Source organism: Antennarius striatus, chromosome 2, assembly GCF_040054535.1.
Source record: "Antennarius striatus isolate MH-2024 chromosome 2, ASM4005453v1, whole genome shotgun sequence".
NCBI lineage: Eukaryota > Metazoa > Chordata > Actinopteri > Lophiiformes > Antennariidae > Antennarius > Antennarius striatus.
In genome coordinates, this window is record NC_090777.1 from 17,476,218 (window position 1) to 17,501,329 (window position 25,112).

Sequence of the window (25,112 nt, forward strand, 5' to 3'; positions counted from 1 at the left end):
ATTGACCCATTTAGTCAATTAATCATTATGACTCAATGGAGTATCTTCTGCATGGAGATTTTAATGATTTTATTTTATCAGAGTTCTCCACACAAGAGGGACTATTTGTTGGCATGGTGACCCTTTTTTCGGCTCAGATGCAAGCCAAAGTGAAGCTTTTCAATATTGGTTTTATTTTTTTCATTTGTCAGCCAGCTATTTATTATTTTTTACATTTTTGGACATGTAATTGGAAAAATGTTTTAACAGAGAAAATAACAATTTGGGAAGGGGATATTTTAATCATGTGTGTTAACACTTCTTGATATTTTACAATTACAGAACATGTAAATCTGAAATTGTCTCACACTATCTCCTCTGGATAATAAATTCATTCCTTGTAAGCCACGCTTGAAGCCACTTAGGTTTCCACCGCTCTTGAGTAGTTTACGTGTTGACGCGATTCCTGAATCAAGAACCGATACGCCAACCTTTTACATGAATGTTCCGTTTATTCAACATTTAACTCCAATAGTTAGATAGTTCATATTGAAACATCACAATATTTGGCGTTCAACCATCGCAATCAATACCCAATCAACGGTCAAAAACTATTTATGCTTCTAGGTGGAGAAACCCCACCCAGCCACCAATTGGTTTCTATTTATACGCATTGACCAGTCTTCGCCATGAGACCCAAAGCATTATTTGGCTTCTACAATTTGGGAAGGTGATATTTTAATCATGTGCGTTAGCTTCTTAGTATTTGAGGTTAGGAAATAAGTTGATGCAGTTACAAATAGCCAATTACAGCATATATAAATATGAAATTGTCTCACACTATCTCTACTCGATATAAAATTTTTTCCTTATAATAAAAATGTTATTATCTATTCACCTTTCAAATAATTATTCAATCCGTAAGACTGGTGGATAGTCATTGTCTCAAATGTCATCAGAAAAGAGAACTCATGTGTCTTATTTGAACTTCTAAAGTCCAAAGCAAGTTACAGTTATGTTAAAGAGTGTTAATGAAGTCATTCAGATGTTTGGCATTGGTCTTAATCTTTTATTTCACAATGAATAGTCAGTGGGTGTTAAGCTGCATCTGGATGGCTATTGAGTTCTGTCCTTTGTGGACACTTTTGCTGTTTTTCAGCTGTCTGTGAAAATGTAGCACAAAAATGATGGTAACAACTAAAAGCTCTACATAATTTCTACTCCCTGTAGAAAGAGGAGCAGATTAGGCCTTCGAAAGTGTTTGAGCCATGTGTGGCTGCGGCTGTTGCTTGCATGTGTACACCTGTGTGCCTGCATGATATTTGGCATGTGCATCCGTGCATGCACTGATCTGCAGGAAAACTGGCAGGTTTATGCAGACCAATGCAAAAAAAGAGTATCTCAAAATCACAGCAGGAATATGCTAGAACGAGAAAATCGGACAGTTGAAAAGAGAGCCTTGAGAGAACAGAGAATGAAGACCAAAGCAGCCTTGAACACCTGTCAGAGATCTGAGCATAAAGGCAGGATGTAATAACCACATTTAGACTTTAAATTCCTCTGCATTCCTACATCAATTCTGTGAAATAGTGGAGACATTCTCAAGGAAAGAGTCAAGAGAATGTCCAGGAGTATATAAAGATCCATCTTAGCCTGAAGTACAATAGAATAAGCTATATAATATTTTATAGTAAATATGTTGTAACAGGCTGAACTCAGTAGGTATCATCTTGTAAACCAGGATAACCGAGGAGATTTTGACTTAAAAGCAGCAAAAATAAGTTGTGAACACAGTACTGACATATCAGTCAAACATAGCACATAATACTCAAAAGCTAATATAATAGTTGCATCAGACACAAAGCTGTTATTTTCAGCTGGAGTCATATTTCACTTCATGCAGTGATGTAGGTCAGGTGCTCCGTCATTTACTCCGCAATCTTCTGAGGAATATATCTTGGGCTGGTAATTGTTGTTTGGTGTTTTTGAGTATCGTACAGCAACTATGAGTAGAATGAGAGTGAACCAAAGTATAAATGTTTCCAGCCATAAAACTAAAACAATGAGCTGAAAAGTATTATAAATCCTCATGGACCTGAGTCATGGTTCAAAGGTGTCACTCTTCTCTATTTCATGTAGACATGGGATTGGTTAGAGAAAAGTTTTGATTATTAAGGCTACAACTGCAAAATCATGAATGTCTTTAACATTCTGAAAGCATTCCATCTTCTTGCTCTCTTGCACAGAGACCTTCATAAATAGATGTATTGTATCCGCACACCTGTTTATAGTCACAGTTTCCCTCTCTCACAGCAGACCTGTCTGATTCAGTCAGACATGGATGAAAAGGGAAGACGTGTAGATTAGCACTCCAGTCTAGGAAGCAGAAACATAGCAGACAAGCAGGAGGGCTGGAGGTGAGAAAGAAAAGGCTAACTTACCTACTTCAGAGGAGGCAGGATTGGGTGGACTAACAGACTTTAAACCGCGACAGAGATGAGAGAAAGTGGTTTGAGGCCCTCCATAGAGTGACTGTTTGATAGGCACTTAAACTACAGCATTATTGAGGATCTCCACTGGGACCGCTCAGGAGATGCTAAATTAAATACATAGCCAGATCAGATAACTGCACTAGACGGTATGCCATCATCATAAAAAGGAAATGAATCGAAGCTTTTCATTCTGTTGTTGGACTGACTTTAAGGTAGAAGGGATATCTAGGAGGAATGTGAATGGAGGCTTAGTGAATGCTTATCTCAGTTCAGACACTCTTCATTCAATATTCAAAACGTCACAGATTCTAACGAGCTATGTTTTGAAATGTTAGTCTCTCATAAGTACCATTGCATCTAAAGTCACTGATGTCACCCAGCAACAGGTGGACCTACGCAACAACTGACGTAGGACCACATAATCATCGTGTTCATATCTATCAAAGCGTGGGTGAAAGCTTTAATACATTTACATTTACTGTTTGCAGGGAATTGTCTTGTTTTTAGAAGACCAGGACACAGGAATCTGTTATAGAGCTTACCTTCTCTCCGCTGGTAGCTTTTAAAGTGTGTTTTTTCCACTATGAGAGTTAAGTACTAGAACCTTCACTACTTACTAGGTTGCACTGTAGGATGGTTTAAGGCCAGAATATAAAGTAATGTAGAAGACAACACACTACTACATTCACTATTGATTCAACTTTGAGCCCTGTCAGGAAAATGTAGTGGAATAATAAAAAATGTCCATTAGGCTTTCTCAGAACCTATGATCACATTTTTAAATAACTTATTTTGTCTGACCTACAGTCCAAAACCCAAAAGTATTGAATGTTTATTTTCAGACTGGGGTGGATACAACAGACTAGAACTATTGACTAGAAAAATTGAAAGGCTAACTATCTTTATCAGAGATAATAGATGAATAAGCATTTATCAGTCACTTATGAGATAAAATACCAAACAACTCCCATTCCAGCTTCTCCTCTTGCCCTCTTGCCTCTCTAGCTTCGTCTCCAATTTGAAAACTTGGTCCGTTGTTTGTTTGTTTTTTTACCCATTTCCAAAAGAATCGTAAACTACATTATGAAAATCAAATAAAATAATAATGAAAATATTTTGTTCCACCCCCTCTGTTGAACACTAAGACTGTTGCTGACACAGTTTTTGAAGAGTATTTCTACGCTAATGATCTGAAAACCCAGTCATGCTGTAAAGGAAATATATCACAATAAGGTGCAATGAGAATGATTTTGTACTTGTGGACTGAGCCCTTGTTGCATGTTAGCTGTGGACTTTAGCACCATGGACAGCACCAGCCTCTGCTTTTCAAAAGGCTGCTGGAGCGAGCAGATCCGTGTTCTGTGTGCTGATGAATCTGCCTTGGATCACAGATGTCACAGCTCAGCTACCATCACTCATCTGCTAATTATTTATTTTTTTGTTTTGCATTACTGTAGTGCCACATTAATGAGAGTTCAGATCCAGGTACAAATCCCATTTGATTTAATTATTCCATACATCCATGCAAACTGAAAGCTTAAATCCAATCGCATTAATAGTCCTATTAGAACCATGTCCATGTCTGTAGCTCAGAGTTAGTGGTGATGATTACTGGGGCTCCCAGCAGTTTCTTTAGCAACATCGATTCATTGCATGGCTCAAATCTGTTTCAATATGAAGTAATGTGTCTTTCACCAGCAATCCCTCTGAACCACAGGGAAGCTTGTATGTATAACAAGTGAATGTGTTGGGGGAACGGGGAAAAATCTATGCAGGCAGTTTTAGTGTCAACCCCAGACAGCGCTCACAGAGGAATCAGCTGTAAGTTTGACTCATTTTTCCTCCAGTCAGAACAGAACATTTTTCAGAATGTAGCATTTTCTTTCACTGAAATCAGTTTCAGGGTAGAGATACAGAATGTAGTTGTTGACATTACTTTGGATCTAAATTTGCTACTTTTAAAAGACAAACAACTACAAATATCACAACACATCACTTTTACTGCATCTCTATTGATCCAACTGTCTACCGGTTTGTTTGACTTTGTGGCCTCGGTATGTCTTCCATTAAATACATAAAATAATTACTGAAATGATTTCATGGTTTAATGATGAATATAAGCATGCATGTACTTTGTGAACTCTTTAAGTACATCCATAACAAATTAGGTTATTCCAGAGTTAGTGCGTCAACGCTCATCTATGTATTCTGTCCTGCATCACAGAATGATCCGGTGGTCACGGCTTATTTTTTACTCTTTCAGCTCCATTGAAAAGTAAAAGCTTTTGCCCACAGTACTGTACACTGACTCCATTTTCTACTGTAGTTGTATCAAGTTATTTTTAATTGGCTCAAACCATCCCACGCTTACATCGATGCATACTTGAGAGAATCAAAATGTGAGTGACAGCTGTGTTTTGGCAACATGTATTCAGATTAGAGTGCTAACAGTGTTGATTTGTACTGTTGCTTTGTGCACCTCCCATTGTTTTTCCTGCCTGGAGACCATTATGAAGTGTTTTCTCTGCAGAGCAATGGAAGCCCAGTGGAACCCAGGTAGCGGGTTCTGTATCAAATGTAGATACAAAAACATGTCCACAAACACTTGAGCAGTCAGTGGGTATTTAGTGAATATTTGCTCTCATAAGCTCTTCTTCTGTAAACCTTGTGTAAATGCTTCAGAGACTGGTCTGAAGTAGTGGTAAAGTCAGGAACAAATTATACACCATTGCTCATCCTCCTGACTTCTGATACTAGAATCTATTACCAGCCTCATTGACTGAAAACACCCACGTGCTACTGAGGATCCACAGCTAACTCACCTGTGCATACACTTTAATAGTAACAGCAGCTTACAAAAAGCTGTGGATGCCTGCGTTGAATGTTATTTGGAGGAGCTAAAAAAGACTGAGTTAGAAGATGATGTTCAAGGGCCCTTTTAAAATGGGTCCAGGTTGTATATACAGAAGCCCTTCTGCCACTTTCTAGACAGCAGTGTAGTTTATAGCATGTGTATGTGAAGAAATGATCATTCATTTTATTTTGGGTAATATATGAACAATGGTTTCTTTTTATACCCCTCTATGAATAAAGTGCAAGGGCACATCACATTTATTTCCATCTGTCCATGACATTTTGATTTTGAAGCAAAACTCAAGCGCGTATTTCTTTCAAGAAACATTACATGCTTATCGTGAAGTGGTTCCTTCAACTATTTCTTTTAATTTCCCTGTTTAGATTGGACTATTCTTGGGCTTGTTTTCATTTCCAGAGGATATTTCAAGTATCATTTGACTTTTTTTCTTTTTTTTTTACATTACTTAGCTTTTTACATTTGTAGTGAAAGAGGACATGAAGGTAGTTGGTGTGAGAGAAGAGGATGCAGAAGACAGGGTTAGATGGAGGAAACTGATTCGCTGTGGCGACCCCTGAAGGGAAAAGCAGAAAGGAGAAGAAGAAGAAGCTTTTTACATTTTCCCTGTTTTCCTTTGTGAGAGTAATGTGTATCAGATCAGGATATCCAGAATATTACTCAAAGACTTCAAGACAAACATACGTACATACTGTATATATGTACATACACACACACACACACACACACACACACACACACACACACACACACTCACACTCATACACATGCAGAAACACACACACACACACACACACACATACAGTACAAGCCCACGCACAGTATGTAGTCCTCATTCTCAATACCAACATATGATAAAGAAAACATGAGCCTCAGGCTCCTCATTTAGGTTGCTGGCCTAAATGACATAATTTCACTCTTGTGATGGCAGAAGCCCACATGCTGAAATTTCACACTTGGGGTGTAATCGCTTTGAAGAGCTGGGGGCTCGACCTATGCAAGTTCTTGTTGTTTACATTACAATACCCTGTTTTCATTCCCTAACATGTTACAGTACACAACGTCAGTGGAACTATAACTCATTCTTTTACACACATACTGTTTCTTTTGCATTCTTTGGGCAGAAGGTACAGTCTTTATTGATTGTTAATATGGAAGGTTCTTTTCTCATTGTATATTGACCTAAGGGTAGTTTGTGAAATGAGATGCAGATCGTCCTTTCATTTGTGACACATCTATTCTTTCCCCTCATCATGAGATGTATTATGGTCTGAAAAACGGAAATGAACAAAGATGAGAAACACGAAAAGAAGTGCATAGCCTTGGTGTCCACAGTAGTGGTTAAGGTCCTCTGCTTAATGGATCTGCAATCCATTAAAAAATGTTGTTGGCTTATTAGTAATTTTTTTCAGTGGTGCAAACTTGAAATTCAGTTTAATAGGCTGAGTACTGAATGTATAAATCTGTACTTTGGATAATTGTCTGGTACAAGTTTTAGTGTATGAGAAGAAAGAACAATGTGTTCTGAAACAAGGCTGTCAGACGTTAATAATGTCAGGGTTAGACTTTGCTCCTTTTATAGCCTGAATGAAATGATAGTGGGACAATGTTCATTATTCTTGCTGCTGTTCCTTTAATAAATCACTCTATACTTAACTTTTACTATTCTTGACTTCAGGTATTTGTTTCTCATTTGTTGCATTCTTATTTTACGTGATCCCATTCCTTGTGCTCTTCACTCTTTCCCTGTGAGTCGGTAGATGTGTGCCCGGACGGCAGCCATGCCCCCAGGGCAACAGGGCTTCAAACAGATGGCAGCACAGTTGTAAAGCCAAGGGGGTAAAGTTAAGGGGTTCACTGACATGGCAGCGGGTAAGGAGGTGGTCTATTCAAGGACACATTGTCAGTTGAACAGAGTGGCTGGAAGGAGGAGAAGAGGCTATGATGGGAGTCAAGGAATACCTGATGTTTGATATGGAAAAAGAAATTGCGTGTGTATGTGTGTGTGTGTGTGTGTGTGTGTGTGTGTGTGTGTGTGTGTGTGTGTGTGTGTGTGTGTGTGTGTGTGTGTGTGTGTTTGTGTGTGTGTGTGTGTGTTTATTTGTGTGGAAGGCACTGATGGTGGTGGAGCATATCAGCTGTTTAGTTACATTTGGTTGCCAAAAATAGGACCTCCTGGTCTGTAGGCTCTGGGCATCTTCAAGGAAGGGTGTTGGGTCACAATCAACTGGGAATTCTTAACAGACTGAACAGTATTTATCAGTATATTGTTAGCATTTTGTGTGCCTCCAATTCAAGAGGAATGAAGTGACAGTATTTATGTAATTATTTGTATTACTTCTATTATATAATTAATTTGATGTAGTGGCCACTTTTCTTAAACATATAAACAGTAGAATGTTAAGTAGAAAGTCAAGCCCAAGACAAATATTTTTATAGACGGACAAAAGGACTCACAGACAGAAGCAGCTACAGATGAAGAAAAAACAAAACAGAAGAAATAAAGACAAATGTCTACTACAGAGGACATTCCTTAAGCACTTAAATTAGATGCTAAAATGCAACTGAAATAATTCAAATGTTTTCTTAAGAAACATATAATATGTGAGTGACTCTTCATTCCAAAATTTGCTCAATAAAAAGTATAATGCTCTTATTTTTTCTTTTTCCATAAAATGTGCTTGCACTGATGAACGCCATTTTCAATAATGACAAAGTGAAATGTATCAAAGGCCCACCCTTTTAAATTTGGTATCATTTAAAAGCCCTAAATGTCCTCTGTAGATAGCAAAAGGAGGTAATGCAGTAGTATGCTGTGGGTTGGAGATATTCAGGTTGACAAAGGTCCGCCACATAGGACAAATTTGAACTGCTGGTAGTCACGAGGATATCCTGCTGCATTGTGTGACCGACTTTTACAGCATTTATACTTGTGGTTTATGGTGCTGCCATATGTAGCTGTGGACATACAGGTTGTGTACATGTTCTATTCAGGATGTGTACATGTTCTATTTAGGTTGTGTACATAGTCTATTCAGCATGGTAAGCTTCTATTTTTCCATGTTAATGTATGTGTAGGTTCTCAGTTATCCAGATCATGGTTATCTAAAGCTGTTTAAATCAACCCACTGGACTTTAAGAAAGTTTCTTGAAAACGCTTGACCTAAAGAAGCATTTTATGGAGCTAATTTATTCCCTCATTCTGGGGGAAGATGAACTGTGTGGACGTGTCGTTTTAATTGTTAAATTCAGAACTGATGATAGATGGATGTGTAGATGGATGGATGGATGGATGGATGGATGGATGGATAGATCGATCGATCCATCGATCCCAGAGGAAACTATGGATTCCCTTAGTGAATGCCATGTAATCCTGTCCACTGGTCTATTAACTAATTCAAAGAATTCTAATATTGTCAAAATTAAACTAATAGAACAACAGACATAAAATGGTTGCGTAACCCCTTGTCTTTTAAACTCTAAATGATGTAATGTAATTTGATGAGATTTTTTTGAGAGGTGCACTGTCGTCATGTCCATAATATTCCCTGCCTCACGCCCCAAGATAGGCTCCAGCAACCCCGCGACCCACAACAGTGGAAAAAGCGGGTATTGGAAATGAATGAATGAATGAATGAATGAATGAATGAATGAATGAATGAATGAATGAGAGGTTTGAACACTTCCTTGTAAAAAAGTTTGTTACATGAAGTGTGTTTTAAATGTACCACACCGTCATAAAAGCAGGACGATAACAGAAACAAGAGTCTGTAAACTGCAACATGTTGACAGAGTGAAATCACAGAAGCCATGCTTTGTCTTGTGCAGCCTCCTGCTGAAACTATATCATTTATGCACTCATACTTAACATCAAAAGTGCAAAAGGTAACAGACTGACTTCATTTTATTCATTCCTCGTTCACATTCATGGCCTTTCTCTGGCATACTGTACAGTGTCTCAACAAACATATCCTCCTTGATGGAGGAGTCTGATAAAAAGTTGCTTTTCATTCCTGTTGGCACATGTGCCCTCGGTTCTTGGGAGAGGGAATGTGTACAGAGCGTGCATGTGAGGAGAGATCTTGTGCTCCTGAATTTGCTGACAAGGTGGCTAAAGTTGGGTGTGGTCCCTGGTGGTACGGCAACAGTTTTAGTTTTCTGCCATTTCACATGATCACATCACCCTCTCTATTTCATTATTAAAGAGTTCAGGCTGTGCTGATGAAGTGTAGAGTGTAGCATCATGTAGTTCAGGTTTCCCTGTATTTTGTATGATTGTATTTTATTTTTTAATGGTGGAACTGTAATTTTTCATGATGGGTAAAGCCAAGAATTACCCCCCGCCCCCATTTGAGCTAAAATATATTTGAATTTATCTTGTAGAGTACTACGACATGCTGCATTCTATTGGTCCACTGTATCAGCAGGGATGATACAGGGATTTAGCAAATCCCATTTAGAACACGCATATTAATTAGAATCATATATCATCACCACATGGTGCATGTAGTCCATTCATGCTGATCTGACACACATTTCAATGCAGCCCCAACGGATAAGAGAAAGCTCCATGTGCACCTCTAACATTCACCTCCTTCCTGTGTTCTACCCAAACTCTGTCATTTCCTCTGAACAACCACCTCTTCGATGAAAAATGCAGAGTTACTTGATATGCATTAAAAATAACTGCTTCGTGATTGGACAAACCCCGGTTCTCCTGCATCCTCTTCCGTATAGCAACAGCCCCCTCCCATTTCTCCTTCTTGTCTCCTCTCCCTGGAATCCCCCATCTCTCCTCCGCCTCCCCCCTTCCATCTCCTTCCCTCTTTCAAAATGCAGACAGATTTTATCCTCCACGTGGCTTCAACTCCTTACCCACAATACACTTGGTGCTGCCATTGGCTTTAGATGTGGCAGACACTGTCTGTGCAGGCAGGGGCGTGGGGGCTGGGGGTGGGGGTTGCTCTGTGCTCCTCTCTCCCCCTCTCCTCGAAGCCTCAGACCTACCCACTCCTCCTGCTGGCTCCCACTGCTGCGGCAGCATCTGGATGTGGTCACCATGGCAACAGCAGCGGGCCTGACCCCACCTCCTCTCCCCTTCTGTTTTCTCTCCTCACACACACACACTCACACACACACACACACACACACACACACACACACACACACACACACACACACACACACACACACACACACACACACACACACACACACTCTCTCTCTCTCTCTCTCTCTCTCTCTCTCTCTCTCTCTCTCTCTAACACAGCATCTCTACCCCTCCTTCTCCCCCTCTCCTTCTCTTAAGCTTTTTTTTTCTCTGTGTGATTGGGAGCGTTTCCTTCAGGCTTGACCTGGATTCAGTATACAGCACCATGGCTGCTACAGCGCCATGTGTGACAGTAGTAATGATTACTTGGTTAAAAGGGTATGCATGGTCAACTGACCTGTTTCCAAAAACTTCCTCTACAAACATTGAAATTGCAAGTACCTCCATTGTTTTAATAATTCTCCATTTTTTGTCATTTTACTTTACTTTTCCTTTCCTTCCATTCTTTTCTCTTTTCTTTAGCATCTGTTTGTCTCCTTTCCTTTTTCCTCTCTTGACTCCTTTTCCTTGTTTCTCCATTTTGTTTTTGCCACACATCTTTGTTTATTCTCTCCTCTCCATATTTCTTCCCATTGACGTCTTTCTCCTTTTCTCATTGTTTACCCACTCCTTTCCTTATTTGTCCTCTCCTCCTCTGCTCTTCACTCCTCTTCCTCTCAAATCACTGTTTCGAATCTCTTTTTCCTCCCAAACACATGTGCCTCAGGGACAATACAAGAGGCAGTTCTTCCTCCTCCATCACTCTACTCATCCTGGACCACTCTGCACCCCCCTCCAAATCTCTTCCATCACAAATCATTGCTCCCTCAAATATATATTTAAACAAACAGATCAGTCTCTTGAAGGAAGATATCACTCTGTATTTGTCACATCGACGTGTGAAGCCTTTTAATACATGACATTTACTGTACATTTCCTCTTCCTCTGGTCTTTTGTGTGACTTCATGAGAGCAACCCAGCAACCCATGTGCGCACATGGATCTGTAGTCCCACACTTTGATATGACTCATAGCTGCCATTCATGGTAATACAATTTTTGTAAAGTGAAAGAAAAGGTCTCCATGACAATGCAGTAGAGGGGAAAGTTCAGTCACTATTGTAGTTAAACAATAATAAATAAAAACATTAATAAATAAAATTGCTAAATATTTTAATGCTCTTGTCTTAGTTTTCTCAGTATTTGTGACACTTCACTGTTTTTGCTTTTGTGTTTTTTTACTCTGATCTCAGCGAGACCAATACAGTGATACCTCTACTTAAGAATGTCTCTACTTACGAAATTTTCTACTTACGAAATTTCTCAGCAGGAAAATATTACCTCTACTTACGAAAGAAATTTCGACTTACGTAATGTAAAAACACAGTATCGGCTGATACTCGAATCTCCCACAGGTTCCTGAACGCAACATTCTCATTTCTGCTCTGCCATTGGCTATTACCTATTACGTATCTTCCTGGCATCCCATTGGCTAAGAGGGATGTCACTCCAGCTCTGTGTGGAGCAAGAACGTGCTTATGGAGTGTTTCGGCATTCGGTACTCGACCCGTGAGGTGTTCTGATAGTTTTGCGCAAATATAATAACTTTTTGAGTACGTATTCGCTATGGACCCCAAGAAAGTGACGGAGAAAAGAGGAAAAGAAAAGACGAAGAAAAGAGGTTTTTTGTCCGTGCAAACAAAGCAAGACATCATAGAAAAGCATGAGAAAGGGATGCGTTTGGTTGATCTCACCAAAGAATATGGCCAAAAATCTACAATCGCCACGTTATTAAAACAAAAGGAAGTTTAAGAAGTTTAAGGCATTGCGTGGGTGGTTGGAGAAGTTCAAAGTTCTGTTGTTCGGCATCGTGAGATAGGAGCGCATGAACCAAAGAGGGCAAAAAAACAAAGGGGACAGCTGTTAAAAGGTAAATGACCGTCATTTTTATTCTTTACTCTATTCTTTGTTTTTTACGTTATGTACAACTCTCATTTATTGTGCAATAATCTAATCGTAACATGTATTTGTTAATGTTTTGATGCATTTTTATGCTTTAGAAAACATTTATGTCGGAATTTTTGTGGGCTTGGAATGGATTAGGGCATTTACATGTAAAACGCGTCTCTACTTACATAATTTTCTACTTACGTAATTTCTTCCGGAACTAATTAATTTCGTAAGTAGAGGTACCGCTGTACAATTTTGCAGGTATTTTTTCAAATGTAAAAAAAAAAACCTTTATGTTTACAACACCAAACCATCAACTTTATTGGGTGAAGTCAGAAATGTGTAATTCCTGATGCTTATGTTTTTTGTCTGTTTTCTTTTGTAACATTTGCAAAGATATTTAACACATAGATGTCCTGAGTCAGCAGTTACATCTATGTGATCCCCCACCAAGGACTACATGATACATATGTACATCTGTGAATATTATTATTAAGAATATTAAAAAGATGAATGAAAAAATAAAACTATCAGCCCTGTTTTTCCAGGCAGGCAGAAAGCAGCTTCTGGGAAAGCGGTGAGGCTGCTGCACCTGTTGGTCTTTAAGGATAAGTGTGTTTACAGGCTTATGAGACCTGTCTGTGTCTCTGTGCTCTTATGTATCTTCCAAATTTGGTCAGAGAGAGTTATTTATTTTGAAACATGACGCACGGCTCAGTGGGAAGGATTCACTGGGAAATAACAGCCATGAGGGAGTGTGGCTTGATCAAATTACTCTTTATAATTCAATCTGTTCACAGCACTTGGAGTCCATCACAGTTTATTCAGTAAGGGGAGAGTACTAATTGTGCTATGGTTCCTGTCTCTCACTGTTTCTCTGTCCTACCCCATCAACTTTAACATGTTTGTTAATTTTTTTCTTCACTACTCCATTCCCACCTCACTTACATACTGCAACACACACTGTCTTCCCCATCCCCTCTCTACGTATCCCCACCCACTCTTCCTTTATTTCATTTCATCCTCCTGTCACACCTCTTTTTCATGTTTTTATTTTTCATCTTCACTGTCACTGTAGTGGAGTTGGTGGACCAGCAGAGGGTGCTAAGGACTGGTTGCCTGGTTACCGGGGTCCACACTCCACCCATCCGACGCAACAGCAAACTGGCCTCCTTAGGGCGCATCTTCAAGCCCTGGAAGTGGAGGAAAAAGAAAAATGATAAGCTCAAGCAGAGTTCCACAGGTACGCTGCTGGATGGGTGGGTGAGTGGAGGGTTGGATTGGGTTACAGTAGATCAGTTCACATCCATACAGAGAAGTGCACACACTCAGATGCATTAGATTAGGATGAGATAACAAGAGAGCAGGGGTGAAAATATGTGGCAAGTCACGCTCTAACTGAATTTAGTCAATCCTCATCCATTTGTATTACAATGGAGAAGAGGTTTATAGATTTTGTTATGTATTTTCTAACAAATGTACAACCTTAAACAACTGAAAGTAAATAAACTGTGTTGCAATGTCCCTCAATTTTGAATTGCAAAAATTTCTAAAAATATTTTCCATCCAGCAGGCCAGATGTGACATAGGTGGTGTTCTGTTTTGTTGTTTGTTTTACCCATTACAAATTGGATCATTTTATTCTACTTAGAAATACCGAATCGGAGAAAGTAACACCAACTGCAACAGATTTAAATGGAAAATGTTTTCAAATTTGTCGAAATAGAGACGAGCATGTAATCAGAATATATTTTTCTTTTAGTTGGTTAAATGAGACTGTGGAATTTCCAGAAATGCCTGTAGCCTAACAACAAGCTTTGTTAAATGGCATTTAAAGGGTTTTCAAACGTTGTCTGGTATCTATCTCTGAGAAAATTTGGAGGCTCAGCTTAATGACTCATTGGTTAACACAGGAGAGATTTTTGAGACATGTAAAACAAAATCTCTTTTCTCAATTCCTCTTGTCAATCCCAAACTAAATTTCCAATCCAATCATCCATTTAGTCATCTATGTTTTAGAAAATAATAAGACAGTAATGTTGCTCCCGTTGAGAGAGGAAAACTGTACTTTCCTTTTGTCATTCTAAATGCCCGCTATAAAGCATGAGGTTTATAAATATGTCAAGGCTAAATATGATGCTGTTACTGTAATGCAGACAGCTGTGGCTTCAAGGTGACAGAAACTCAGGGAAACAGCCACAGCTAGTCTCATCATAGGTCTGTTGTTGTTAGGGTTAGGGTTAGCTCAAATTTTGAGCTTACATTGTTTCACTGTAACTGTATGTATCAGTTGTCTGATGAAGTGGATCAAACAAGACGTGCAGCATTAATGCCTGCAGATTCTGCTAATTAAATGACATGCGTTACACATACCTTTTTTTATCCTCATGTTGACATATGCACTTTCCTCTGCTTGTCGACATCTCACAGATGTAGCATTATCCAGCGGCCTTCTATGCCATGACCCCAGCTCCCCCACCCAGGGCTGCTGTTCAGATGGAGCAGTTCTGATTGGAGGATTTGGGGGACCTTTAAATCCAAACCTCACAGTCAGCAGCGTGGAATACCTGGGTCCCGAGGAAGAGCATCCCCCTGCAAGTAAGGAAACTGTTCTCACTGTCACCCATGGAATAAATTGTAAAGATTTTCAATGTTGCAGGAAGTGTTTACTTTTTATATTAGATAAAATTTAAACTCTGGAAGATGAGATCAATATCCAAACCAATCCGAACTGAGATTGATTCATTTTTTTAAATGCTTTTTTTGGAATAAAAATAAAATAAACAAACAAACATATAAATAAATAAATGAATTAGTCAATTGTGATATGGACTCATTTTCCATGCAATCAACAAAGAAGCATAAAAAATAAATCTGTATGTAAATCGAGCCACAGTTCATGAGTCATTAGAGGGCAGCAAAGACAACTTAATAATGTACTCAGTTTTAGAAGTCTATGCAGGAATCCAGTACTGTACAACACAGTCCATAGTATATGAACTATACTGGTGTGGTTGATGAATATAAAAGCTGTCGTCAGCTCAGTAATATGGCATAAACTGTACTTAATAAAATCTAATCTTCAGAACTTACTTCATGAGGTGTTTTCATCAACTTTGATCCTAATAATGATGTTTTTGTTCTCCATTAGCTGTCCCTCTTCAGGACTGTGAACAGGTGGAGAATAATGGACCGCTACCAGAGGAAGCTGGAAGCGAGGAGGCACATCCTACCAGGGATTTACCTGAGGGACTGCAAGATCTAGGAGAGCAGATAGAGGACAGATCAGAAGTTGACATTCCTCCAGGAACATCTCCACCTCAAGTACCTCTGAAACCGTTGTCCCAACTGAGCGCTGGAGATGGTGAGTCAAATTCAGATACTTCGTTCACTTATTATCTGGATCAAAATATTTCCGCTCATGTTTTGAAGTGTGTTTGAAAAACTGAATGCTCGACTCTCTCTTTTGTACTTCTTTGCTGGTTTACAACTACCTTGTCTCTGACTGCTATCTAGTCTCCTCCCCCAGGGCATTGACCTAATTAGACAAGCTGTGAATCATGTTGTGTCTGGTACCAATCTACTGTCTGTTCTTCTTCTATTCATGCCTCCCTTTCAGACTCAGGCCCTGCGTTACTCCCTGCTCATCTGACCAACTCCTACCTCCCTAAGGAGCCTCCTCCCAGAGCCATGGATAGCCTATCCTCTTTGACCCTGCCGCTTCGAGGTCCACTGGCCAACTCCTCAGGGTCTCCACATCTAGGCAATATGATGCACCCTCCTATGCCACCTAGCTGCATTATGGAGGAACTACAGAGAGCCTTCGCTTCAAAGAATAGACAGGAGAGGTGAGTCCTCAGGTTGACCCCACACATACATAAATACTGTACATACATTAAATTTCAGACATACCAGTTATTGAAAATTCCCTCTGAATACTTTACTACACAAACTTTTTGTTGAATTACATCCCTAATATTGTTTAAATATTTAAATTCCAGCTCTTTTCTTCTGGTCTTCTTGGTGCTGTTAATATTAATTCCTCCTCCCTCTGTGCCCTCAGTGTCCACGACGGGTGTGAGCAGGGCTCACCCCCACGGCTGTGGTGTACCGACATACGGCTCTCTCGCTCCTGCAGCTCAGAAAACCAACACTCATCGTCTTTGGGGGTCAGCTGTGTGGGAGGCGGAGGGTCTGACTGGCCCAAGAAGGAGGCAGAGGAGAATAAGGAGAATGTGCGGCTGGACCAGTGCTTCTCCAACACCTCTGGGCTTCCTACTGATTTGGACGGCTGGAATGAATCCGTTATCTCTGGTGGGCTGAAGGAGATGAAGATGATTTTTGCTGTTCTGTGAATCAGATTGAGAAACACACTTGTGTTTAGCTGAATTTAAAACTACTAAAGAAATCTATTTTTTGTACTAATGTCTGAACACTCAGCTTTTCCCTGCAGCTCTGGGCATTTAGGCACATTGTGCTGTGCTCTCTCAGTTTTGCTCTGATCCCAATTTTGGTTTTGCTCTTTAAGTATCAGATACATGTTAAATTAGATCATCGATAATTTCAGCAGTTAAGTGGCCAACCAGTCACTTAATATGACATCATCCCGAGAGGACCCACGGGATTTGTTATAAAGCTTTATGTCTGATTTTAACTTAAGTCCCTATGTGACGTATACTCAACATCCTGGTATCATGACCATGTGATAGTAATGTGTCTGTGACAGAAAGTGATCTTTCCAAAATAGTAATAAAATAATAATAAAACTAAGTTAAATTGTTCTGAAAAAACCCTCAGAAACGTGTTCTAAATGGTCCACCTGGCCTGTGGTATAACCCACATAATTTTCCTGTAAGGATAAATGAATGTGGGTTCTCTAGGGTTAATGTGTAACAGTTTAACAGTGAAAAAATATCTCTCATTGATAATCAATTCTACATTATGATAATCTATACATTGATCTAACTGCATTGAGTGTATCACCATCAGCTTTGCCTCTTTCGACTACTCAGTGTGTGATTCTTTGACGTGATGTTATTGGTAAAGAGAATTTACGCCATGATTTTGGTATTCACTCCAGTCGAGTAGAAATCACACTTCAGATTGATTCAGTTATGGTAGTTCATGCGAACTCACTCATCAAAAGCATAATGCATGTCATCAATAAGTAGTGAGAATAGAAACATCCTAAGGCGCATGATGCGATATGAGCAATGAGAGGAAGAAAAACTACCATTAAAAACAGACTGCATCCTTTCAAACAAAGAACTATTCATCCCATTCATTGCTATCAAATATGAAGATACTTTTTAACAATAACGTCTACAATGTCACATGCTGAGCTGAAGTTTAGCAATACAGTAGAGTCTATGCTGGATGATGATGATGTGTATTACTGATATTTCGGTCATATCTGCATTTTGTTAATAATTGCTTTCCTTCTTGCAGGCACACTTCCTCGCAGGCTAAGGAAGGAGTTGCTGGCGATAAAATTACGAAACAGGCCAAGTAAGCAAGAGTTGGAGGACAGGAATATCTTCCCAGCAAGGAGCGACCAGGAACGCCAGGAAATTCGCCAGCAGATTGAAATGAAGCTGGCCAAGTAAGAAACAAAATAATGTCTTCATTTTTTTATCAGTCTGTTTATCTGGAGTATTAGTAATGTCTGAGTAAGAAGAACTAATGGCTGCCACAACCTCAGGCTTGAGGCACAAAGTCCCAAACACAAACACGTCACTGTTTTCCCCATTTTTATCTTAACCATTGAAGCACTGGAAACTTTACAAAAATTACATGACAATACTTTCATATATTAGAATGTTTATTCTATAGATTTCTATTGGAGAGAAATTAGGATCCCTTTTGAGTACCAGGTGAAATGTTATCAGCCTTGAAATGAAGACCACCTGTTTCTGTTTGACTTCCTGTATTTAATATGACCTGGACCAATCAGAATCTGCACAGAGATCTTCAGTCAGGTGCATAAGTTGGACTGTTTGAATTATGTATTACATTATTTTGAATAAGCTTTTTAAGGGTACCGTGGTTGGTTAGAATCTGGTTCTGAGGTGCAATGGGTAGACATGATGATCCTGGTTATTCCTGGTTAATTATGTTTTCAGCCAGGGTCCAGGAGAGATTATATGAAGCATTCAAAGACTGTTAGGGCTAGTTTTCTACATATTGTCAGCTGAACTAGTCATGAAAAAGTCTTGTAGTTTGAGAATTATCCTAGAACCTCACAAACATAAAGATCCACCTCCACCTGGTGGAGAATATGGGTAGTGTAGTGTTGAGTAACTCCAACCCGAACTGGAGTAACGTTTGTGTTCATTTGTAACACCTCTGTTCGGTTTTTGTCACTCTGGAAAGGTAAAGTGCTCTCCATCCATAATGTTAAATGTTAGTTTTAGGAAAAAAGACAGAAGGGTCAACATTTCCTGTCCTGCTGGGCAGACTCATGCCAAACATAATCGACCGTTAGGCCATCTCCATCCCACATGTCTAGCTGTTCATGTAAACTTGTCCATAGTATTTTGAGTTAAATGGCTGCAGTTATTTCAGAATGTTGAACAAGGACTAAAATGTCACGGATGAACCCTTTCGTTCTTATACTCTTCCCCCCTTTTTTTTATAATAAGCCATAAAATAGTTTTATCTTAATGTAATTTGTCAGGTCATAAACAGGTTTAGACAACAGTAACTGAATTAAATCTAGTTTTTACTGAAATATTTTTATATCATTTCTAAGTCACTCACCGTGCAAATAATTCAAACTCAGTACAGACATGAGCAATAAATGACCAGTAGGATATGAGATTAAAATAACATCTCATATCCTACTGGCCATTGGGAAGTCTCTGTGCCATATTTGTCTCTTCTACATATTTCGGCACAAGAAGTACTCATTTTAAATGAATTATTTAATGTTTTCAGAGAAGTCATCAGTTTGTTTGAGTGCAGACAGATGTTTCTTCCACTGCTGGTGTGTGAATCTGGCCTCTGCTGCTTGAACATTAATGATGTAACACTTCTTTTCTAAAACAACTGTCAAACGTAGTGTCCAAATACTGACAGCAACAGTCACCACTACTCTGTCACAAGACCCAGGTTTTCTAACACTAGTTTATGAAACGCTACACCATTACATAATCGACTGTGCAAAAACACAACCAAGAACAAAGTGCCACCCACACTTTCTAGTGAACAAGTGCTATCGTCTGTCTGTGAGAAGTCTAAGAATATCACTTTCCAGATCTATTCAAAGCTTTACTGGAAGAACAATGTGCATTTGAGGAAAGACGTAGTGCTGAACACTATTTCACAATGCAGGGGGTTTCTGTGAAGATGAGGATGGAGCGTGGTAAAAGCTAGCATAAGAGCCAGAGGGCTGTGTCTTAAAGCCAGGGAGGTTCTCCTCAAGGCACAACAAAGAGAGAAGCTGTGTGTTACGTAATGATTCAGTGTTACAACAGCACTGTTCAACCGTTTTACTCTTTAAAAATGTCTGTGATGCTAGTTTACATGGTCTTGTGCAACCACTTGACATAATAAAATCAAAGGAATTCAGCGAAGGCTTTTATCATTGTTCAGATTTTTTTGCAAGTTCGTAATTGATGATATCAGGAAGATCAATAAGAATCCCTGAAGCAACTTAATTGTTTGAATTCATGCTGCTGGAGCACACTGCTCTACTTCAGAAATTGTTTGAAAGGCTTCACATAAAGGCAACTGTTGAATTTGTTGTCAGTTTGTCTGCAGTCATATTTTCACCACTAGCATTATTTCTATGCTTTGTCAACTGCAGTCAAGCATGCATATTCATGAAAATGCATCTTATGGTACAGTATGTGCATAAATTGAAGACATACTGCACCATTTTGAAAGGAAATGCAGACTAAATATAGCACAGAATAGGGAAGAGAAGGGGAGAAATGCTCATTTCCCCTGGGACTTTTGATTGAATGACAACACAATATATCACACACTCCTGATTGGGATGGATGGATTTCTTCTGCACGGTGACTCTTTCAATAAATTCAATCTGGTCTTTTTTTCAACGTACCTACAGCTCTCCATGAAATCCTACTGTTGGATGTGCAAAGGAATCAAGCAAAAACCAACACCAGGACTTGGGGTGGATAATGACACCTTGCTTGTCCATCGTGTCAGTGATAGATGACATTTCTATCTTTAGACTACCCGCCTACCTCTTCTGCTGAATATTTTGCACTCTGCTGTTTCCAATCTTAGCCACCAATACTGTTCAATAATGTATCTCCTCTTGTGTACCCTTCTCTCCACAAATTTATTTTGAAGAGTTATATCAGCAGAAAAACTGAGGTGGGTGTTGGAGACCCCGTATTGTATTAAAAAGAGGGAAAGTCTGGATTGGCCAATATTTTTGTCTGCTTGCACATTTGGCAGCTTATATTAAGGAAAATGCTTAAGAATGTGTCACCCACTCATTATTTCTTTTCTTTTTTTGACTTTTCTTCTTCCTCCCTCAGTTGGCCTAGTAAGATATTTTGCTCTAGTTCTTTTTAGAATAAAACTGAATAAAACTGAGTGGGTAATAGAAACCTCCAGATATTTGTGGTCAGTAATCCTGAATCAGCAAGGGGAAAAGAACTCACATCCTTTACTTAAGTTGAGGTAGTAATTCTACTGTGTGAATACTACTTTATCGACATCATTGCATCATATTCTATATGATCATATTTAGTTTTAGAGTTTCCTCAACCCATAAAGCACATCCTCGAGTCACAAGTATTGAGAATCCATGCATTCATCCAAAAAAAAAATAATTAAAAAATCTGGAGGTGGATGGTTTTCACTGGGCAGGAACTATTTTATTTTTTAGCTCTATCTAATTTGAGAAGTAATTTCTAATTAAACCTGTCCGACAAATCCAATGAAAATACACTATGAAGTACAAGATGTAGAGAAGTAAGTGTATAAAGCTACTTAAAATCAAATTTACATGCAAAGTACATCTCATTTTGAATTTTAAATGTGTATTGTTACATTAATTACTTTTCCATATAAATCATCTTTGGAATTCACTTGTCTCATAAATGAAAAATTCTGGCTTCTGAACAATAAACATTGAACTCTGGTTTATTCAACCGGTTAAGATGTAAAAAAAAAAAAAAAAAAAAAAAGCAAGGTGGTCTGTTTCTAAAAATAGCCATTGCTTCTGTGTGAAGCCTGTGTGGAAGTGAAGTCCACAGCAGTGTGTTGCTAGGCAGACGTGAGAATTTCTGAAACAGGATTCTATTGTCTCAAAGATACCAAGTGTTGTTGCTAAGCAACTCTGGGACTTGGTCAATAAAACGGTGGAAAATTGTGTTCATCAAGACTCTGAACTGATTTTCTGTTTCATCATTCTGTTAGAGCGCTGGGAACATTTTGTCTCTGTTTATCAAGTGCTCTTAGAGCAAAGTGTGATTACAGATGTGTGTTTGGAAAAAAAAGAATGGTCAGCTACACACGTTATGTGCAAGTCAGAGACTGCTCCTGACTGCTTTTGTGTCAGTTGAGTTGGACTCTCTGGCATTCATTTTAACACTAATTTGGTTTTTATCATGAGCCTGTTATGAAGTTTTAATCGATGAAATGGTCTTCATGAACTATACTGCCATTTGCACCGATTGTGCTGCCTGCTGTGTTAGTGTCCTGGTCTCAACACGTGTGACCTAACTTTGATGCCTTACAGGACAGGACTATAAAGTGTCCAGGGGATAAAGTGTCCTGCTGAATGAAGCCGTTCTGTCCTCTCTGTCCTTTCTACCTCTGGAGGTGTGCTGTACCACATGCTGGTCAAAGCTGAGCCCTGTTTTGCAGCTCACATTTATTATTTATTCTAAGTACGAACAGTTCAGATGCTCAGGGGACTCCAGGAAAACACCGGACATCAGAGACCTTCTGGATGCTTTGATGACGAAATACCTGCTTGAAATCACTTTAGGCTACAATGTGTTTGAAACAAAGATTTTGAAATGATATTAGATCCCATAATAATCCACGATAATTTGAATCCATCAGATATTTTATTGCTAATTTGGAAATTGTCTCCTTTTTCTACAAGAAAACAAAAAAGAATGTCTTGTACGTGACTAAAAATAAAACGCACTGGTTCCACAGTGTGCCAGTAGCCCAGTGTGCCTCAGGAGGAGGATGGGGATGCCGTGAGTGGTAGCCCGTTAAGCTCCGCCTACTACGTATTATGCATGCAGTTACCGGGGAAACTGCGGGAGTTGCGCCCCAGTGGCCCATCACGACCCACTTAAAAAGCGGCTGTAGTCCGTGGCGGATAGTACAGAGAGTTTCCGAGCTGCTTTGGCGTAAACGCAACGGGGAAAGAAGCAAAGAGATGCAGCATCTCGAGATCGAGAAATAATTTGAGAACTCTCTAGCGGGGGGACTCGATCTGCTAGTGTTCCAGATGTGGGGCGCGCCTCTGCCGAAGCACCACAGCCGCGGTTTGGATGCCAGATGGAGACATAGGGGGTTCCTCACGAGAACGCGCACAGTCAAGAAACTCCAGCCGGTCTAGTGAGGACAGATGCGCTTTGGATCACAATGGTTCAAAACGTGGTTTTGGTGTTTCTCCGCAGGAGGCTGAGCCAGAGACCTAATGTGGAGGAGTTGGAGAGTCGGAACATCTTGAAACGTAAGTTAAAAAAAAAAACCCCCACCCCATAATGTTTCCAACCCCCTCATCCATTTCCACTCATTTTCACATTACAGATAAATTGGCATTTAAAGGCCCTGAACTAAAATACTGCATTAATAATGGCACACATCTCCAAGTGGAGGAGTGCATTACTCGGGAACCACAGGACCAATGAGTGCACATTCATCCTCTTCACAGTAAACCCAGTTCAAGCTGGTGGAAACTGAATTCTTCCGATTTAAAAGAATTTAAAACACACTACCATTAATCTCCTATTTGGGATTTTAAATCTTTTTGATAACATGATCAATTGTAATTAATACAAAATAATTGAAAAAAACTAGTGGTTCAGTGATTTTTAAGTGTTAAAGTTTGAATTAACTTTATTTTTTTTCTGTTTTTCTACTTTCCAGAGAGAAATGATCAGACAGAGCAAGAGGAGAGAAGGGAGATCAAACAGCGACTAAACCGAAAGGTATATATTTACACGCATTTGTAACCCTAACCCTAAAACAGTATCTCTCAAAGAGACACTGTGCTTCAGATAACTGGGTTCAAAAACAGTGAATAACAGCCAGTGATGTGTCTGTCCATTTTTCTCATGTGTTCCAGCTCAACCAGCGGCCCACAGTAGATGAATTAAGAGACAGAAAGATTCTGATCCGTTTCAGTGATTATGTGGAGGTTGCCAAAGCTCAGGACTATGACAGGAGAGCAGATAAACCCTGGACTCGTCTGTCAGCGGCAGACAAGGTGTGTATGTAGGACAAATAAAATGTGATGGTTAACAAACAATGTACAATGCAAAGTATATGTGTCATTCGTAACCCATTGTAACACTTTTACTTCCCAAAGTCAAGGACCTGTTGCAAAGAGCTATGAATGTGTTTTTCTCCAAGCAGTCACTTTGCAGATCAAAGGTTACAGCATCCCAATGGATCAGGATGCACTTAACAGAATATGTTTTCCCCGCTTATAGGCTGCTATCCGAAAAGAGCTGAATGAGTTTAAAAGCACCGAGATGGAAGTGCACGCCTCAAGCAAACATCTAACGAGGTCAGTATTGTGTCTGTGTGTGGTATGTGCCGGGGAATTCATGATCACTCTATTCTGGGATGCAGCAGCCTAAATATAGCTCTCCTTGCTCATCCATGGATGGACCAAGGAGCTAAAGATAGATGGGAGTGTTACTAAATGGGGGAGGGAGGTACTACAGGCAAGGTGTCCTCCAGAGAGTTTACACTGCCAGGCAGGCAAATGATAAAATGCTTTAGTGTCCTTGGATAAGCTTGTTTGGAAAGCGGTGGTCCTTGTTGTGGGATGCATCATAACCCAGAGGGAGGATGGGATGTGACATGTTCAGCCATTCAGTGTGTTTAATAGCTGTGCTAAAAATAGCCTCACAGAACTGATTAATAGCTGCGATCATAGCTGGGTTCAATGACAAAGGCCCCTCTGCTCTCACAGTTTAAACTTCTCCCCTTTACACGCAGTCTGTGTGATTTATCTCTCCAGGTTCCACCGGCCATGAAAGCAAGGGGTTTCTTCTGTGAAGAAAAGCTGAGAAAAATTTTCTGAAGCTGCTACAAGCTGATCAGCACTGATGGTTCAAAGAGCCTGGAGCCTTCTCGTCTTCAGTGTCTTTAACATTCTGCCAGTGCCCTTGATGATCGTTCTACTAGTGTAAGGACGCGGGTGTGGGGGAGAAGATGGTAATATTTGTGGCAAAGTGTCCTGGAGACTACTGAGCATCGCCACACAAGCTGGTGGGAGAGGAATTTTGTGGCGCCCCTCCCTCTCAAGATGGGAGCACAGGGAATAAAAAAACAATCTTGTCAGTCAGTCTGTTTTTTAAAACTATTTCATGGACTCCTTTGACAAGGCAGTGTGAATCCATGTCGTGGGAGGAAGACGTGCATGTGACCAGCTTCACCTTTTCTTAACTGATGAATAATGTGTCACGTGGACTGTGTAGACTGTGCAGCAGTCTGGTGAGGTATTACTTACGGATGAATTTGATATTAACTGTACATACAGTCTGTTGATCTGATTGA

The 25,112-nt window shown here is 39.6% G+C and overlaps 1 protein-coding gene across 1 annotated transcript in view; it reads left to right on the top strand.

Moving 5' to 3' along the window:
- The window catches only part of phactr3a (phosphatase and actin regulator 3a), a 28,925-nt gene extending 4,213 nt beyond the window's left edge, over positions 1 to 24,712 (top strand). The window contains exons 2-12 of the mRNA XM_068305934.1: positions 13,459 to 13,623; positions 14,811 to 14,978; positions 15,532 to 15,744; positions 16,000 to 16,228; positions 16,444 to 16,694; positions 17,829 to 17,982; positions 23,000 to 23,055; positions 23,472 to 23,533; positions 23,671 to 23,811; positions 24,038 to 24,114; positions 24,574 to 24,712. Of these exons, the coding sequence (XP_068162035.1) occupies positions 13,459 to 13,623; positions 14,811 to 14,978; positions 15,532 to 15,744; positions 16,000 to 16,228; positions 16,444 to 16,694; positions 17,829 to 17,982; positions 23,000 to 23,055; positions 23,472 to 23,533; positions 23,671 to 23,811; positions 24,038 to 24,114; positions 24,574 to 24,589 (1,532 nt within the window). The 3' untranslated portion in view covers positions 24,590 to 24,712. The remainder of the gene's footprint in view (positions 1 to 13,458; positions 13,624 to 14,810; positions 14,979 to 15,531; positions 15,745 to 15,999; positions 16,229 to 16,443; positions 16,695 to 17,828; positions 17,983 to 22,999; positions 23,056 to 23,471; positions 23,534 to 23,670; positions 23,812 to 24,037; positions 24,115 to 24,573) is intronic.
- Positions 24,713 to 25,112: the final 400 nt, after the last annotated feature.